The 20555-nt window shown below is 49.5% G+C and overlaps 2 protein-coding genes across 3 annotated transcripts; one reads left to right on the top strand and one right to left on the bottom strand.

Annotated features, from left to right (window-relative positions):
• Positions 1 to 420: 420 nt before the first annotated feature.
• Positions 421 to 10552, bottom strand: LOC142249776 (putative protein-lysine deacylase ABHD14B). Of its 2 annotated transcripts, none has more exons than XM_075321636.1 (4): positions 10526 to 10552; positions 3168 to 3393; positions 874 to 1115; positions 421 to 730 (listed from the first exon to the last, which is right to left on the bottom strand). In XM_075321636.1, exons 1-4 carry the CDS (start codon positions 10535 to 10537, stop codon positions 548 to 550), a joined length of 663 nt encoding a protein of 220 aa, XP_075177751.1. In that variant the 5' UTR covers positions 10538 to 10552; the 3' UTR covers positions 421 to 547. The 2 variants fall into 2 exon arrangements, with proteins under 2 accessions (XP_075177751.1, XP_075177752.1); XM_075321637.1 differs by lacking the exon at positions 10526 to 10552 and adding an exon at positions 4360 to 4434.
• On the top strand, positions 9867 to 16609 carry LOC142249775 (protein ABHD14A-like). Its single transcript, XM_075321635.1, has 4 exons — positions 9867 to 10202; positions 10413 to 10528; positions 15035 to 15270; positions 15476 to 16609. The coding sequence occupies exons 1-4, from the start codon at positions 9961 to 9963 to the stop codon at positions 15653 to 15655; spliced, it is 774 nt and encodes a 257-aa protein (XP_075177750.1). The 5' UTR covers positions 9867 to 9960; the 3' UTR covers positions 15656 to 16609.
• Positions 16610 to 20555: the final 3946 nt, after the last annotated feature.

The following is a 20555-nucleotide window of genomic DNA, read 5'->3' as shown; positions in this document are numbered from 1 at the left end:
TCCGTCCAACATTTCCCCCCTTTCCCCGTCTGTCCGTCTAACATACCCTTGTCCATCTAACATCCACCCCCTCTGTCCGTCTAACGCCCCCCTCAACGTCCCATCCATCTAACACCCCCCTTCCCCCATCTGTCCTTCTATTATCCCTCCCCATTCGCCTAACATCCCCCTGTCCGTCCAACATTTCCCCCCCGTCTATCCGTCAAATACCCCTCCCCATCAGTCTAACACCTCCCCCATCCGTCCGCCTGACACCCCCATCCGTCTAACATTCCCCTTCTGTCCGTCTAACACCCTCCCCCATCCAACACCCCCGTCCGTCTGTCTAATATCCCCTCTCTGTCCATCCAACACCCCCCTCAGTCTGTCTGACACTCCCTTCCCCCCCCCCTTAATATTCACATCACACAGCACATTGGCTCATTATAAATCTCTTTATTTCTGATCGGGGGAGGTGCTGATTATTTCTGGGGCGATTGCTCAGTGATCAGTCTGTGTCGGGGGGCTTCATTTTAAGGATCACGTTATAAGGACGAGTCGATTTTCCTCATTTCAGGCTGCCCAGGAACTCCAGGAGGCGGCGGTGCCAGGCGTCGGGGTCGTCCAGGTAGCAGGCGTGTCCGGCGCCCTTCATGCAGAACACTTGGCTATTGGGAAGGTTCCCCAAATTGCGCAGCGAGATTTCTCCTAACTGTTCATCGCCGTCACCGTAAACTATCAGGGCCGGAAACTGTAAAGCAAAGAGGTGGACATGAGCCTGTGACTGCACAGAGTCCCCAGATATGTCCCCTATAAGCTGCGGCCACCACCAGCGACCAGTCTGACAACCGCTGACTCTTTGCACACCTGGTTGTCACGTCTGCATTTAGTTACCTGACCGCGGTGATAATCCTGCACCGTAAACTTGTCTGTACAGATGGGGGCGACCGGCACATACGCAGCGACACTTTGTGGGTTATTGAGGACGAAGGGAAGAGAGTACATGCCGCTGAGCGAGGGGCTGATGATCGCCGCTGGGACCATATGTAGAGAATCCAAGACGTCTTTTATGAAGCCGGGAGGTGCTGGTTCCCCTAATGGGCTGGGGGCCTTAGCCTCTGCCGAGCAGCCCAGACCTAGAAAAAGGATAAAACAAGAGGGGATCATAAGAAAGATGGATAGCCAAACCCAGAATCACAGAGGAGGTGCCACCAGTGACATTCAGGGATGTAAGTGAAGCTTAAAGGGGATCTCTACTAGGTTACATTCATATATCACAGCCTCTTTCCACTGATCTTCAGATCCAAATTTCTGAACATAGAAAGCTCCCCCTAGTGGAGAATACAGACAGAATCTTATCATGTATCTCTGTATACAGGGAGCTCCCCCTAGTGGAGAATACAGACAGAATCTTATCATGTATCTCTGTATACAGGGAGCTCCCCCTAGTGGTGGCTACAGACAGAATCTTATCATGTATTTCTGTATACAGAGAGCTCCCCCTAGTGGTGGCTACAGACAGAATCTTATCATATATATCTCTATACAGGGAGCTCCCCCTAGTGGTGGCTGCAGACAGAATCTTATCATGTATCTCTGTATACAGGGAGCTCCCCCTAGTGGTGGCTGCAGACAGGATCTTATCATGTATCTCTGTATACAGGGAGCTCCCCCTAGTGGTGGCTGCAGACAGAATCTTATCATGTATCTCTGTATACAGGGAGCTCCCCCTAGTGGTGGCTACAGACAGAATCTTATCATATATCTCTCTATACAGGGAGCTCCACCTAGTGGTGGCTACAGACAGAATCTTATCATGTATCTCTGTATACAGGGAGCTCCCCCTAGTGGTGGCTACAGACAGAATCTTACCATATATCTCTCTATACAGGGAGCTCCCCCTAGTGGTGGCTACAGACAGAATCTTATCATGTATCTCTGTATAAAGGGAGCTCCCCCTAGTGGTCGCTACAGACAGAATCTTATCATGTATCTTTGTAAACAGGGAGCTCCCCCTAGTGGTGGCTGCAGACAGAATCTTATCATGCATCTCTGTGTACAGGGAGCTCCCCCTAGTGGTGGCTACAGACAGAATCTTATCATGCATCTCTGTATACAGGGAGCTCCCCCTAGTGGTGGCTGCAGACAGGATCTTATCATGTATCTCTGTATACAGGGAACTCCCCCTAGTGGTGGCTACAGACAGAATCTTATCATGTATTTCTGTATACAGAGAGCTCCCCCTAGTGGTGGCTACAGACAGAATCTTATCATGTATCTCTGTATACAGGGAGCTCCCCCTAGTGGTGGCTGCAGACAGGATCTTATCATGTATCTCTGTATACAGGGAGCTCCCCCTAGTGGTGGCTACAGACAGAATCTTATCATATATCTCTCTATACAGGGAGCTCCACCTAGTGGTGGCTACAGACAGAATCTTATCATGTATCTCTGTATACAGGGAGCTCCCCCTAGTGGTCGCTACAGACAGAATCTTATCATGTATCTTTGTAAACAGGGAGCTCCCCCTAGTGGTGGCTGCAGACAGAATCTTATCATGCATCTCTGTGTACAGGGAGCTCCCCCTAGTGGTGGCTACAGACAGAATCTTATCATGCATCTCTGTGTACAGGGAGCTCCCCCTAGTGGTGGCTACAGACAGAATCTTATCATGCATCTCTGTATACAGGGAGCTCCCCCTAGTGGTGGCTGCAGACAGGATCTTATCATGTATCTCTGTGTACAGGAAGCTTCCCCTAGTGGTGGCTGCAGACAGGATCTTATCATGTATCTATGTATACAGGGAGCTCCCCCTAGTGGTGGCTGCAGACAGAATCTTATGTATCTGTATACAGGGAGCTCCTCCTAGTGGTGGCTGCAGACAGGATCTTATCATGTATCTCTGTATACAGGGAGCTCCCCCTAGTGGTGACTGCAGCTACATAAGATTCTATCTGTAGCCACCACTACGGGGAGCTCCCTGTATAGAAATACATAACATTCTATCTCTGTATACAGGGAACTCCCCCTAGTGGTGGCTACAGACAGAATCTTATCATGTATCTCTGTATACAGGGAGCTCCCCCTAGCGGTGGCTGTACATAGGTTCTTATCATGTATCTCTGTATATAGGGAGCTCCCCCTAGTGGTAGGTGCAGACCCCCAGTGGTTGGGGGTGTCTATCTTACCTGGCAGATCAATAGCGACAGCGCGATGTCCTGCAGCCGCCAACTTGTGCAGAGTCCCCAGCTCCACCCAGGTCTTGGAGGAGAATCTGATGCCATGCAGTAGGAGGACGGGCGGCCTGGAAGACGTCTGTGCCGGAACCACCTCACGGAAAAATAATGTCTGCCCCAAAGCACTGATGGAGCCCTCCTGTACCTGACTGTCTGCCATGACTGCAGCCACTGTCACCTGGGAAATAACAGCGCAAATATCCTGTGAGTTACCGCTATCCCATGTGGGTGAGGTTCAGAATTCACTGTCGTTCTTTCAGTTCATGAACCAGCAGGCTCAGGATGAACAGAGCTATGGAGGTACAACAGGCTGGGGTGTAGGCGTAGCTGGTGGTGAGTGCGGCGCTCTGTGGGTTTATATATTTGTCTAAAGTAAGCAAAATAGCAACAATAAAAGCAGTAAAGGGGCGCACCGGGGCAGAGGTAACACGGGGTAGAGGTGACACCACGCCTCCGCCACTGGCACCAGCACAAGTCAATAACCTGCAGCTTATCAGCCTCAATATAAGCGACAGCCGCCATTACCGCTGCAGGCGCTATCAACCAGGACAGGCGGCCACTTATCTGATGTCACTACAGGAGGGTCGTACTGATAAGTGCACATGTCTGTGTGTCAGGGTATATACATGTATGTTTACACTTCTACAGGACAGTATATAGATATATATACACCCAGCGCCAGCAGAATAGGGCGTCACCTGGTGAAATCCGGAGGCACAGCCTGCACTCCGCACAGCGCACCTGTACACAAGGTTCATCTTACATGAAATATGAACCCGCTAGAAAAGAAAGACAATCGCATAAAGAGCAATTCCCAAATCTGCTCCATACCCCTCCGAAAGCCTGGGGGCCACCAATATGACCGCCTTCACATCACATCCAGCTTTCCCATCCTGAACGGCAGGTTTATCTGCACAGTCTATAAGGAACAGGCAGATCAGCCCCTGCCCAGGTATCAGGGAACTACAACTCCCAGAGTGCATGCTGAGAGTTATAGTTCCACATCAGGTCTGCTGCAGAAATCATAGGATGACTATGAAGTGAGCAGAGCAGTGACTGTACAGGCGCTGCATGCAGCAGAGCTGACTCTGTGCGGACTGTGCCTGCATAGCAGTAATGAACAGCAACAAGCAGCGGCTCCTACCTCCTGTCCTGAAGGGAAAGCCGAGGAATAGAGTTCAGACAGGAAGCAAAACTATAAGAATCTTATCTGCTCAGCACTGCCCCCAGAGGACACAGCAGGAATTACAGTACAGCACAGCATTGCCCCCAGAGGACACAGCAGGAGTTACAGTACAGCACAGCATTGCCCCCAGAGGACACAGGAGGAATTACAGTACAGCACAGCACTGCCCCCAGAGGACACAGGAGGAGTAACACAGCACAGCACTGCCCCCAGAGGACACAGCAGGAATTACAGTACAGCACAGCACTGCCCCCAGAGGACACAGCAGGAATTACAGTACAGCACAGCATTGCCCCCAGAGGACACAGCAGGAGTTACAGTACAGCACAGCATTGCCCCCAGAGGACACAGGAGGAATTACAGTACAGCACAGCACTGCCCCCAGAGGACACAGGAGGAGTAACACAGCACAGCACTGCCCCCAGAGGACACAGCAGGAATTACAGTACAGCACAGCACTGCCCCCAGAGGACACAGCAGGAATTACAGTACAGCACAGCACTGCCCCCAGAGGACACAGCAGGAGTTACAGTACAGCACAGCATTGCCCCCAGAGGACACAGGAGGAATTACAATACAGCACAGCACTGCCCCCAGAGGACACAGGAGGAGTAACACAGCACAGCACTGCCCCCAGAGGACACAGCAGGAGTTACAATACAGCACAGCATTGCCCCCAGAGGACACAGGAGGAATTACAATACAGCACAGCACTGCCCCCAGAAGGACACAGGAGGAGTAACACAGCACAGCACTGCCCCCAGAGGACACAGGCGGAATTACAATACAGCACAGCACTGCCCCCAGAGGACACAGGAGGAATTACAATACAGCACTGGATTGCCCCCAGAGGACACAGCAGGAATTACAACACAGCAGTGCCCCCAGAGGACACAGCAGGAATTACAGCACAGCATTGCCCCCAGAGGACACAGGAGGAATTACAGCACAGCACTGCCCCGAGAGGACACAGGAGGAATTACAGCACAGCACAGCATTGCCCCCAGAGGACACAGGAGGAATAACACAGCACAGCACTGCCCCCAGAGGACACAGGAGGAATAACAGCAGAGCACTGCCCCCAGAGGACACAGGAGGAATTACAGCACAGCATTGCCCCCAGAGGACACAGGAGGAATTACAGCACAGTACAGCGCTGCCCCGAGAGGACACAGGAGGAATTACAGCACAGGACTGCCCCCAGAGGACACAGGAGGAATTACAGCACAGCAAGGCACTGCCCCCAGAGGACACAGGAGGAAAAACACAGCAGAGCACTGCCCCCAGAGGACACAGGAGGAATTACAGCACAGCACAGCATTGCCCCCAGAGGACACAGGAGGAATTACAGCACAGTACAGCGCTGCCCCGAGAGGACACAGGAGGAATTACAGCACAGCACTGCCCCCAGAGGACACAGGAGGAATTACAGCACAGCAAGGCATTGCCCCCAGAGGACACAGGAGGAATTACAGCACAGCACTGCCTCCAGAGGACACAGGAGGAATTACAGCACAGCAAGGCATTGCCCCCAGAGGACACAGGAGGAATTGCATCACAGCACTGCCCCCAGAGGACACAGGAGGAATTACAGCACAGCACAGCACAGCACTGCTGCCAGGGGACACAGGAGGAATAACACAGCACTGCCCCCAGAGGAGACAGGAGGAATTACAGCACAGCACTGCCCCCAGAGGACACAGGAGGAATTACAGCACAGCACTGTCCACAGAGGACACTGGAGGAATAACACAGCACAGCACTACCACCAAGGGACACAGGAGGAATAACACAGCACTGCCTCCACAGGACACAGGAATAACCCAGCACAGCACTGCCCCCAGAGGACACAGGAGGAATAACACAGCACAGCACTGCCCCCAGAGAACACAGGAGGAATAACACCGCACAGCACTACCAGGAGGAATAACACAGCACAGCACTACCACCAGAGGACACAGGAGGAATTACAGCACAGCATTGCCCCCAGAGGACACAGGAGGAATAACACAGCACAGCACTGCCCCCAGAGGACACAGGAGGAATAACACAGCAGAGCACTGCCCCCAGAGGACACAGGAGGAATTACAGCACAGCACAGCATTGCCCCCAGAGGACACAGGAGGAATTACAGCACAGTACAGCGCTGCCCCGAGAGGACACAGGAGAAATTACAGCACAGCACTGCCCCCAGAGGACACAGGAGGAATTACAGCACAGCACAGCACTGCATTGCCCCCAGAGGACAGGAGGAATTACAGCACAGCACAGCACTGCTGCCAGGGGACACAGGAGGAATAACACAGCACTGCCCCCAGAGGACACAGGAGGAATTACAGCACAGCACTGCCCCCAGAGGACACAGGAGGAATTACAGCACAGCACTGTCCACAGAGGACACTGGAGGAATAACACAGCACAGCACTACCACCAAGGGACACAGGAGGAATAACACAGCACTGCCTCCACAGGACACAGGAATAACCCAGCACAGCACTGCCCCCAGAGGACACAGGAGGAATAACACAGCACTGCACTGCCCCCAGAGAACACAGGAGGAATAACACCACACAGCACTACCAGGAGGAATAACACAGCACAGCACTACCACCAGAGGACACAGGAGGAATAACACCGCACAGCACTACCAGGAGGAATAACACCGCACAGCACTGCCCCCAGACTACACAGGAGGAATAACATCACAGCATTGCCCCCAGAGGACACAGAGGAATAACACAGCACAGCACTGCCCCAGAGGACACAGGAGGAATAACACAGCACAGCACTACCACCAGAGGACACAGGAGGAATAACACAGCACTGCCTGCAGAGGACACAGGAATAACACAGCACAGCACTACCACCAGAGGACACAGGAGGAATAACACAGCACAGCACTACCACCAGAGGACACAGGAGGAATAACACAGCACAGCACTACCACCAGAGAACACAGGAGGAATAACACAGCACAGCACTACCACCAGAGGACACAGGACGAATAACACAGCACAGCACTACCACCAGAGGACACAGGACGAATAACACAGCACAGCACTGCCCCCAGAAGATACAGGAGGAATAACACAGCACAGCACTACCACCAGAGGACACAGGACGAATAACACAGCACAGCACTGCCCCCAGAAGATACAGGAGGAATAACAGCACAGTACTGTCCCCAGCAGACACAGGAGGAATAACACAGCACAGCACTCCCTCCAGAGGACACAGGAGGAATAACACAGCATAGCACTACCACCAGAGGACACAGGAGGAATAAAACAGCACAGCACTACCACCAGAGGACACAGGAGGAATAACACAGCACAGCACTACCACCAGAGGACACAGGAATAACACAGCACAGCACTGCCCCCAGAGGACACAGGAGGAATAACACAGCACAGCACTGCCCCCAGAGGACACAGGAATAACACAGCACAGCACTGCCCCCAGAGGACACAGGAGGAATAACACAGCACAGCACTGCCCCCAGAGGACACAGGAGGAATAACAGCACAGTACTGTCCCTAGCAGACATAGGAGGAATAACACAGCACAGCACTCCCTCCAGTGGACACAGGAGGAGAAACACAGCACAGCACTGCCCAAGAGGTGGGGGATATGTAAGACCATAGGATATACAAGATACAAGGGGTAAACGAGGAGTGGGTGTCCTGATCATAGGAGCTTACAATCTATACACTGGAGATCAAAATTAGACAACAACACACAATTTCCTATATGTTGCGGTCATTGTGTCGTCCTATGTGATTATATCCTCACATGAGGAAACTCGTTTAAGCTTATTTCAAAAATTAAATTAATTGTAAAGCACATAATAAAAATGTAAATGAGATACATGAAAAAGAACATGGATCAAAAGTAGAGAACACTTTCAGATACCTACAAGTTATTGGTGTTGATCTGGCACCTGGTGCTAATTTCCTTAATTATCTGACAAACCCTACAGTATGTAACTGGCAGCCGAACTTTCCAGTTTCCACTGACTGCAAAAATGGTGTGCTGTTCCAAAGTGACTGAAACCCTGCTGCAGCAGGTTATCCAGAGGAAGGCCAAACGGGTGACCCTATCAGCCATAGCAAGAGACGTTGGTTATTTCAAGTCTGTAATTTCAAGAATATTGCATCTTTCCAACATCACAAACTCTTTCAAGTCCCCCAAGAAAGCTGGTCACCCTCAAAAGACAAATGCAACAGAGGACAGGATAATGCGGAGAATCTCCATGTGTCATTTCATCACTGCAGCTGGAATTCCTCGCCAGTTCATCACTGAACAGGGTAAGGATCTGCCTTGTCAAACAGTGTCACGACGTTTTATAGCATTTGGACTGAAATCCCACTCTGCAGTGACCAAACCTCTCATTATCAGAAAGAATCACAAGGCTAGACTGCTCTTTGGTGAGGAGCATGTTATGTGGACAGAGGAGAAGTGTCCACAGTTCATTTTAGTGATAAAAGCAAGTGTAATTTATTTGGGTCTGATGGGAAACATTATGTTCATCGACAAACTGGGGAAAGACTGAACCCAAAGTGTGTTAAGAAGTGAGTGAAAGGTGGTGGAGGAAGGGTCATGGTTTGGGGGATGTTTTCTGCAGCAGGAGTTGGACCTCTCATACAGCTACATGGCAGAGTGAATGCAAGTGTGGATCAGAACCTTATACACAACACATGGCTCCTTACTTGTGTTCATCACTCAATCAGCCGCAATTTTCATGCAGTACAATGCTCCCTGTCACAGCAAAACCGGGAAATCAGTCCATAGAAACAGAAAACACTGAAACAATGAAATGGCCACAGCCCAGAGTCCTGATCTAAACCCAATAGAAAACCTCTGGAAAATCCTTGGTGACAAAGTTATGGCCAAGAACCCACAACAGTCAAAGAACTGTGGAAGAGACTGGAAGAAGAGTGGACCAAAATCCCACCAGAGCAGTGAGAGAGACTAGTGATGTCCTGTGGCTGCAGATGTCATTCACAGCGACAGCCGGTGCACGTCCTACTGATCGGTGACTGTTGTTACCTGAAGAACATTTGCTTATAATCTTTCTCTGTGCTACAGTCATTGCTGTTCTCTAATTATGATCATCATGTTTTGGGGAAAATAAAGGTTTTATGTTGCTAAACTTTGGATCTTTTGTAAAACCCTGTTCTTGTTGCATGGTGCACCCCTTACAGGAAACCTCCAAATGTTCATCAATGTAGATTACATTATTTCTGAAAAAAGCGAGTGCTCATACATTGTTCTCTAATTTTGATCTCCAGTGTAGATACAAGAGGAGGGGTTCTGACCACAGGAGCTTACAATCTATAATGAGGATTAGACTCAGGTGGGTTCAGGTTGGGTACTTCTACTCCTGCGCAGGAATGATCCTCAGTCACATGATTCGGGACATGAGGGGGGTTGTCCTCCTCGTGCTCAGATCCTGGTGGAGGAGGAGTCGGGGGAGGGGGCTACGCCTGCAGCTGTTGGAAGCACAACACTCATCCTCCTCTGTGCATTCAATGGTTTCTCTGCAGATCTCTCACCATTATGGGTCTGGGCCGCCATAAATTCGTCGTCTTAGTCCTGATCTTGTCCCTGTCAGTCCTGATCTACCTGCTTCTCCCCACCGCAAGGCCTGAACGAGAGGAGCCCAAAGCTGAGGTCCCCCGCGCTGAACCCCAGGACAACATGAACTTTACTGTGCGGACGGCGACCCTATCCGGGGACTGGCCCACCTTTTACAGGGAGGCTGTGCCGAGGAGCAGCCTGGAGGGGGCCGCAGCAGAGAGGTAGTATCGGGGTCTGACATGTCCATGGGGCCGGTCTAGGGTCTGTCAGTATGGCGCTTGTATATTAACGATAGTTCACGACTAGTTTTTAAGCCGCCGTTCACACGAGTTTGTCCTGTGATGTGCGCTGCTGACAGACGAGGCGCAGTGAGGGTCGGTGACTGTCGTCCGTGTCCCGATGTTGTATTCACTCCTATCTCTGATTTCTAGGTTCCCGGTGCTGTTATTGCACGGACGCATGTTCACATCGAAGACCTGGGAAGAGCTGGGGACGCTGCAGATCCTGTCTGAGCACGGATACCGGGCCGTGGCCATCGACTTACCAGGTAGAACATACTGTGCCCCGGGCTTCAGCGGGTCCCTGCATGTTCGGGTCCTACACTACCGAGTGTCCCACTGCAGGATATGCTGTATGCACGCTTCATGTACTGCAGAATATGCTGTATGCACGCTTCATGTACTGCAGGATATGCTATATGCACGCTTCATGTACTGCAGGATATGCTATATGCACGCTTCATGTACTGCAGGATATGCTGTATGCACGCTTCATGTACTGCAAGATATGCTGTATGCATGCTTCATGTACTGCAGAATATGCTGTATGCACGCTTCATGTACTGCAGGATATGCTGTATGCACGCTTTATGTACTGCAGGATATGCTGTATGCACGCTTTATGTACTGCAGGATATGCTGTATGCACGCTTTATGTACTGCAGGATATGCTGTATGCACGCTTTATGTACTGCAGGATATGCTGTATGCACGCTTCATGTACTGCAGAATATGCTGTATGCACGCTTCATGTACTGCAGGATATGCTATATGCACGCTTCATGTACTGCAGGATATGCTGTATGCACGCTTCATGTACTGCAAGATATGCTGTATGCATGCTTCATGTACTGCAGGATATGCTGTATGCACGCTTTATGTACTGCAGGATATGCTGTATGCACGCTTTATGTACTGCAGGATATGCTGTATGCACGCTTTATGTACTGCAGGATATGCTGTATGCACGCTTCATGTACTGCAGGATATGCTGTATGCACGCTCCGTGTACAGCAGGATATGCTGTATGCACGCTCCGTGTACAGCAGGATATGCTGTATGCACGCTCCGTGTACAGCAGGATATGCTGTATGCACGCTCCGTGTACAGCAGGATATGCTGTATGCACGCTCCGTGTACAGCAGGATATGCTGTATGCACGCTCCGTGTACAGCAGGATATGCTGTATGCACGCTCCGTGTACAGCAGGATATGCTGTATGCACGCTCCGTGTACAGCAGGATATGCTGTATGCACGCTCCGTGTACAGCAGGATATGCTGTATGCACGCTCCGTGTACAGCAGGATATGCTGTATGCACGCTCCGTGTACAGCAGGATATGCTGTATGCACGCTCCGTGTACAGCAGGATATGCTGTATGCACGCTCCGTGTACAGCAGGATATGCTGTATGCACGCTCCGTGTACAGCAGGATATGCTGTATGCACGCTCCGTGTACAGCAGGATATGCTGTATGCACGCTCCGTGTACAGCAGGATATGCTGTATGCACGCTCCGTGTACAGCAGGATATGCTGTATGCACGCTCCGTGTACAGCAGGATATGCTGTATGCACGCTCCGTGTACAGCAGGATATGCTGTATGCACGCTCCGTGTACAGCAGGATATGCTGTATGCACGCTCCGTGTACAGCAGGATATGCTGTATGCACGCTTCGTGTACAGCAGGATATGCTGTATGCACGCTTCGTGTACAGCAGGATATGCTGTATGCACGCTTCGTGTACAGCAGGATATGCTGTATGCACGCTTCGTGTACAGCAGGATATGCTGTATGCACGCTTCGTGTACAGCAGGATATGCTGTATGCACGCTTCGTGTACAGCAGGATGTGCTGTATGCACGCTTCGTGTACTGCAGGATGTGCTGTATGCACGCTTCGTGTACTGCAGGATGTGCTGTATGCACGCTTCGTGTACTGCAGGATGTGCTGTATGCACGCTTCGTGTACTGCAGGATGTGCTGTATGCACGCTCCGTGTACAGCAGGATATGCTGTATGCACGCTCCGTGTACAGCAGGATATGCTGTATGCACGCTCCGTGTACAGCAGGATATGCTGTATGCACGCTCCGTGTACAGCAGGATATGCTGTATGCACGCTCCGTGTACAGCAGGATATGCTGTATGCACGCTCCGTGTACAGCAGGATATGCTGTATGCACGCTCCGTGTACAGCAGGATATCCTGTATGCACATTCCTTGTACTGAAAAGGTGACAGGGAGAAAAATGCAGATTACATCACTGCAAACACTAGGTCCAAATGCATCTACGATGGTGATGGAAATATCATTAGACTGCATACATCACATTCAGTAATTGACGGGAAAAAACACTAATATAGCTGTAATTCTAACATACTCATAGAGATGGAATAAATCCTTAATATAAGGTATACTTTATGCATGGAGTCCAACAATGGGACACAGAGATATTATCAATTATTAATTAATCCATGCAGGAAGGACACATAATAGGAAGCCTGAGAAAGAGTACGTCAAAATATTCATAGATCTATTAACAGAAAAGGTGCAAACCAATTGCAGCAAAGACAGAATATCTAATTTCCATTAAGTACATAATATGCCAGTAATAGACACCTGAAATTAACAAGATATCATCCATATACTATTAATAGGTGCCAATACTAAATCTAAAGGCAGTGAATGGAAAGTAGAAGAGAAACCTAGTATAATGCCCATGGACGCTTCCTGACGAAGGTTTACACCGAAATGCGCATCGGGTGCATTTACACTGCATCCACTAATACCTAGGTAGTGTTATCAATGTCTTGATGGGATTATGTATTTTCTATCCTGTTTGTTTAACACTATTCTGCTCCTCCACAGTCATGCGGTTCTTATATACATGTGACCACCTTTTGCAGCCTTGGGCATTATACTATGATATTTCCATCACCATCTTAGATGCATTTGGACCTAGTGTCTGCAGTGATGTAATCCGTATTTTTCTCCCTGTCACCTTTTCTTTTAATAAGATTACTGATTTTTGGACCACATGATCGCTTTCTTTTCTTCCTTGTTTGACTGGAGTGTTTCGGCATATGATAGTCCTTATGGTCTGCTGGTTATATATACATAATTGTATTCGATATATACTGTACATGTTTACCATTATGTAGATATTTCTAATACCTATATTCATTGTCACACTCCTTGTACTGCAAAATATCCTGTATCCACACTCTGCATACTGTAAGATATGCTATACACTCCTTGTACTGCAGGATATGCTGTTTACACGCTCCGTGTACTGCAGGATATGCTGTATGCATGCTTCATGTACTGCGGGATATACTGTATGCACGCTACGCGTACTGCAAAATATGCTTAATGCACGCGCCATGTACTGCAGAATATGTTGTATGCACGCTCCACGTACCGCAGGATATACCGTATGCGCATTCCGTGTACTGCAGGATATGCTGCATGCACACACTTCTGAAGAAGTTATAGCACGAAACACGTGTCGAGGTATCAGGTCTATCCAAATACCGCTCTGCAGTAAGTAGTCTTATATCAATGTCATTGTATTGTTCTATAATATTATTTTTGAATTTTCTTGATAGTGCAGATGTATTAATGCTATTTATTATTTTTTGCACTTTTAAAGCTCTATTTTTTTACTAGAATTATCTAAAGCTGATGACCTTGGATATAAGCTACATGCTATTAATTATTTCACCACTAGATGGTAGTAATATTCAATTTTGGAATAAAACACATCTAAGGCTATGTGCGCACGTTGCGTACAGTTCACTGCAGACATTTCTGCAGCGATCTGAAGAGCACATGTGCGCTTTAATTCGCTGCAGAAATGTCCATAGTGAAGCCGATTCCATGTGCTCTGCCTGCAGCTCCTGCCATAGACAGAGCAGGAGCTGCCGGCAAAGCGCACGGAAGAAGTGACATGTCACTTCTTAGAACTCAGCGCTTCGGCAATAGCCGAAGCGCTGCGCTCTAAAACGCCACGTGCGCACGGCCCCTGCACAATCTCCATAGACTGTGCAGGGGACGCAGGACGCATGCAGTTACGCTGCGCTACAAAGCGCAGCGTAACTGCATGTATTTGCGCAACGTGCGCACATAGCCTAAAATAGCGCTCTATATATTATAATGAATTAAAAAACCTTTTCTATATGATGTTGGTATATTTTGGGTTTTAGACCTATGAATTGGCGATTTTTTTTTGCTTATTTATATCGATATAATATTGTCATTGTTTTGTATTTTAATCTAATTGTAATAAAATTAAGAGCTTTTATACTCTTTGAAACTTGGTTTCTGATTGCGTTCAGGATATACCGTATGCACGCTCCGTGTACTTCAGGATATACCGTATGCACGCTCCGTGTACTGCAGGATATACCGTATGCGCGCTTCGTTTACTGCAGGATATGCTGTATGCACGCTCCGTGTACTTCAGGATATACCGTATGCACGCTCCGTGTACTTCAGGATATACCGTATGCACGCTCCGTGTACTACAGGATATACCGTATGCGCGCTCCGTGTACTGCAGGATATACCGTATGCGCGCTCCGTGTACTGCAGGATATACCGTATGCGCGCTCCGTGTACTGCAGGATATACCGTATGCGCGCTCCGTGTACTGCAGGATATACCGTATGCGCGCTCCGTGTACTTCAGGATATACCGTATGCACGCTCCGTGTACTGCAGGATATACCGCCTGCATGCACTTTGTCTTTAATATCTGTGTCCTGATTTCTAGGATATGGCGAATCCCTCCAAGCTCAGCCTATGTCTTCGGAGAAGGGCCGCACTGAGTATCTCCTCCATGTCATGGATGCGCTGGGCACACGTCAGCCGGTCATTGTTAGTCCCTCCATGAGTGGCCTCTTCTCATTACCTTGCCTCCTGCAGCACCCAGAGCGGATTAGGGGGTTTGTTCCAGTTGCTCCTGTGGGAACCAAGAGCTTCAAACCGCAGCAGTACCAGCCGATCCAGGTAATGTCAGCCGTCTGGTAGCGCTGAATGTGGAGCTTCCCTTTAATTGTAGATTCAGTGACGTCCATAACGCGGTGGATGGTGACAACCTCCATGATAGAGAGGTTGGTGGTGTTTGTTTCATGACATTCAGTCCACCTCAATCACCTGCGTAAATTAGTATCCTATATCTCATGTCCTTAAGACATCTTTCCATTACCCGCAGGTGCCCACCCTCATCGTGTACGGCACCGAGGACCTGAACCTGGGCAGCCAGTCCTTGGAGAGCCTGCAGCGCCTGCCGAACCACACGCTCAGCCCCATCAAGGGAGCCGGACACGCGTGTTACATGGACAGACCGGAGGAGTTCCACACCGCTCTGCTCATGTTCCTCAGCAAACTATAACCCCATCAAATAAGAGGAATCCGAGACTTGAAGATTTCATAAGCCGAGAGCAGAAGGATAATACCAGGTGGAAAGGAGACTGCTCCGCACCTTCCGGGTGTAGATGTGACACAGGTCTGGTGTGTGGCCAGGGCTATGACTATATGTAACCATTGATGGACACGGAGACGTTCCCAAGTGTAAAGGAGAATATGAGGGTGAGAATATATCACCCAGAATAGATCAGATGTCATCAACAGCCTCCAACAATCAATGCCTGGACCCAACCAAAGGAAAAGCAAAAGACCATAAAAGAAGAATTCTGTGCCTTTATCTCCATATTATTAGAAAATCCAACATTCTATGAGGATTGTTATCCTATTATATCTTTATATCCTTCCCCAATTCATGTTTCTGATGCAAAGCTTTAGACAGAATATTATCATGTATCTCTGTATACAGGGAGCTCCCCCTAGTGGTGGCTGCAGACAGAATCTTATCATGTATCTCTGTGTACAGGGAGCTCCCCCTAGTGGTTACCGTACACAGAATGTTATCATGTGTCTCTGTATACAGGGAGCTCCCCCTAGTGGTGGCTGCAGACAGAATCTTATCATGTATCTCTGTGTACAGGGAGCTCCCCCTAGTGGTTACCGTACACAGAATGTTATCATTAGTGATGAGCGAGCATGCTTGTAACTACTCGGTACTCGCACGAGTATCACTGTACTCGGGCTGCTCGGCGGGTACCGAGTAATTTTGCAATACTCGTGCTTTACTCGTGGTCTTCATCCCTGCATGTTGGCGCTCTTTTGAGAGCCAGCCCTCATGCAGGGATTGGCTGGCAGACCACTGCAATGCCACAGCCCTGTTAGTTGTGGAATTGCAGTGATTGGCCGGCCTGCACAGCGTGACCGAGCCTTTATACCGGCCGGCGCGCTGTGCTCTGTACACAGCCATCTCATATTCCCTGCTTTCCACGCCCACAGGCGCCTATGATTGGTTGCAGTGAGACACGCCCCCACGCTGAGTGACAGGTGTCACACTGCACCCAATCACAGCAGCCGGTGGGCGTGTCTATACTGTGCAGTAAAATAAATAAATAAATAATTAAAAAAACAGCGTGCGGTTCCCCCCAATTTTAATACCAGCCAGATAAAGCCATACAGCTGAAGGCTGGTATTCTCAGGATGGGGAGCCCCACGTTATGGGGGGCCCCCCACCCTAACAATATCAGTCAGCAGCTGGCCAGAATTGCCGCATACATTATATGCGACAATTCTGGGGCTGTACCCGGCTCTTCCCGATTTACCCTGGTGCGTTGGCAAATCGGGGTAATAAGGAGTTATTGGAAGCCCATAGCTGCCAATAAGTCCTAGATTAATCATGTCAGGCGTCTATGAGACACCCTCCATGATTAATCTGTAAGTTACAGTAAATAAACACACACACCAGAAAAAATCCTTTATTAGAAATAAAAACACACACATATACCCTGGTTCACCACTTTAATCAGCCCGAAAAAGCCCTCCATGTCCGGCGTAATCCAGGATGATCCAGCGTCGCTTCCAGCGCTGCTGCATGGAGGTGACCGGAGCTGCAGAAGACTCCGCCGCTCCGGTCACCTCCACACAGCAAATGAACACAGCCGCGCGATCAGCTGCTGTCACTGAGGTTACCCGCTGTCACCGCTGCATCCACCGGTGGCCGCGGGTAACCTCAGTGACAGCAGCTGATCGCGCGGCTGTGTTCATTTGCTGTGTGGAGGTGACCGGAGCGGCTGTGTCTGCTGCGGCTCCGATCACCTCCATGCAGCAGCGCTGGATGCGACGCTGGATCATCCTGGATTACGCCGGACATGGAGGGCTTTTTCGGGCTGATTAAAGTGGTGAACCAGGGTATATGTGTGTGTTTTTATTTCTAATAAAGGATTTTTTCTGGTGTGTGTGTGTTTATTTACTGTAACTTACAGATTAATCATGGAGGGTGTCTCATAGACGCCTGACATGATTAATCTAGGACTTATTGGCAGCTATGGGCTGCCAATAACTCCTTATTACCCCGATTTGCCAACGCACCAGGGTAAATCGGGAAGAGCCGGGTACAGTCCCAGAACGGTCGCATATAATGTATGCGGCAATTCTGGGCGGCTGTTGGCTGATATTGTTAGGGTGGGGGGCTCCCCATAACGTGGAGCTCCCCATCCTGAGAATACCAGCCTTCAGCCGTATGGCTTTATCTGGCTGGTTTTAAAAATGGGGGGAACCGCACGCCGTTTTTTTTAATTATTTATTAATTTTAATTATTAATTTTAATTATTTATTAAATAATTAAAAAAAACGGCGTGCGGTTCCCCCCATTTTTAAAACCAGCCAGATAAAGCCATACGGCTGAAGGCTGGTATTCTCAGGATGGGGAGCTCCACGTTATGGGGAGCCCCCCACCCTAACAATATCAGCCAACAGCTGCCCAGAATTGCCGCATACATTATATGCGACAGTTCTGGGACTGTACCCGGCTCTTCCCGATTTACCCTGGTGCGTTGGCAAATCGGGGTAATAAGGAGTTAATGGCAGCCCATAGCTGCCACTAAATCCTAGATTAATCATGTCAGGCGTCTCCCCGAGATTCCTTCCATGATTAATCTGTAAATTACAGTTAAAAAACACACACATCCGAAAAATCCTTTATTAGAAATAAAAAACACTAACAAAGTCCCTCATTACCAATTTATTAACCCCGACAAACCCTCCATGTCCGGCGTACTCCACGGACTCCGGCGTCGCGTCCAGCTCTGCTGCATGGAAGTGACAGGAGCTGCAGAAGACACCGCCGCTCCGGTCACCTCCACGCAGCTAATGAAGACAGCCGTGCGATCAGCTGAGCTGTCACTGAGGTTACCCGCTGTCACTGGATCCAGTGACGGCGGGTAACCTCAGTGACAGCTCAGCTGATTGCGCTACTCACCTCATTTGCTGCGTGGAAGTGACCGGAGCGGCGGTGTCTTCTGCAGCTCCGGTCACCTCCATGCAGCAGCGCTGGAAGCGACGCTGGAACATCCTGGATGACGCCGGACATGGAGGGCTTTTTGGGGCTGATTAAAGTGGTGAACCAGGGAATGTGTGTGTGTATTTTATTTCTAATAAAGGATTTTTCGGGTGTGTGTGTTTATTTACTGTAACTTACAGATTAATCATGGAGGGTGTCTCATAGACGCCTGACATGATTAATCTAGGATTTAGTGGCAGCTATGGGCTGCCATTAACTCCTTATTACCCCGATTTGCCAAAGCACCAGGGCAAATCGGGAAGAGCCGGGTACAGCCCCAGAACTGTCGCATATAATGTATGCGGCAATTCTGGGCGGCTGCTGACTGATATTGTTAGGCTGGGGGGCTCCCCATAACGTGGAGCTCCCCATCCTGAGAATACCAGCCTTCAGCCGTATGGCTTTATCTGGCTGGCATTAAAATGGGGGGGACCGCACGCCGTTTTTTTTTAATTATTTATTAATTTATTTTACTGCACAGTATAGACACGCCCACCGGCTGCTGTGATTGGGTGCAGTGTGACACCTGTCACTCAGCGTGGGGGCGTGTCTCACTGCAACCAATCATAGGCACCGGTGGGCGGGGAAAGCAGGGAATAGGAGATTGTTTAATGAGCGGCCGGCTTTTTCAAAATAGTAAAAGCCGCCGGTCACCTCCACGCAGCTAATGAAGGGAATAGCGCGATCAGCTGCTGTCAGTCAGGTAACTCCCGGCCACCGCTGGATCCAGCGGTGCCGCGATTAACCTCAGTGACAGCAGCTGATCGCTCTACTCACCTCAGTTGGTGCATGGAGCTGACTGGAGCGGCGGTGAGTAGCGCGATCAGCTGAGCTGTCACTGAGGTTACCCGCGGCCACCGCTGCATCCACCGCTGGATCCAGGTAACCTCAGTGACAGCTCAGCTGATCGCTATACTCATCTCATTAGCTGCGTGGAGGTGACCGGAGCGGCGGTGTCTTCTGCAGCTCCTGTCACTTCCATGCAGCAGAGCTGGACGCGACGCTGGAGGACTGTGGAGTACGCCGGACATGGAGGGTTTGTCGGGGTTAATAAATTGGTAATGAGGGACTTTGTTAGTGTTTTTTATTTCTAATAAAGGATTTTTCGGGTGTGTGTGTTTTTTAACTGTAATTTACAGATTAATCATGGAAGGAATCTCGGGGAGACGCCTGACATGATTAATCTAGGATTTAGTGGCAGCTATGGGCTGCCATTAACTCCTTATTACCCCGATTTGCCAACGCACCAGGGTAAATCGGGAAGAGCCGGGTACAGCCCCAGAACTGTCGCATCTAATGTATGCGGCAATTCTGGGCGGCTGCTGACTGATATTGTTAGGGTGGGGGGCTCCCCATAACGTGGAGCTCCCCATCCTGAGAATACCAGCCTTCAGCCGTATGGCTTTATCTGGCTGGTATTAAAATTGGGGGGACCGCATGCCGTTTTTTTTAATTATTTAATTATTTATTTCACTGCACAGTATACACACACCGGCTGCTGTGATTGGTTGCAGTGAGACAGCTGTCACTCAGTGTGGGAGCGTGTCTCACTGCAACCAATCATAGGCGCCGAAAAGCAGGACAGCAGGGAATAGGAGATTGATTAATGAGCGGCCGGCTTTTTCAAAAGAGGAAAAGCCACCGGAGTTTGAACAGCTGTGCAGCGCCGCGGCAGTGATCGGGGAACGGTAAGTAAGAGAGAGGGGGGGGAACTGACCGACAGACTGTGAGAGGGGGACAGACAAGACAGAGAGAGACAGACCGACGGACTGAGGGAGATAGAATAAAAAAAAAAAAATGACCGACATCGCTAGTAAAAAGCACAAAACGTGCGTTTTGGACATCGGAGTGCCACACAAGGTTTTCATGTAAA

Source organism: Anomaloglossus baeobatrachus, chromosome 8 (genome assembly GCF_048569485.1).
Source record: "Anomaloglossus baeobatrachus isolate aAnoBae1 chromosome 8, aAnoBae1.hap1, whole genome shotgun sequence".
NCBI lineage: Eukaryota > Metazoa > Chordata > Amphibia > Anura > Aromobatidae > Anomaloglossus > Anomaloglossus baeobatrachus.
The sequence above is the reverse complement of the archived record's forward strand: the minus strand, read 5'-3'. Positions and strand labels throughout refer to the sequence as shown.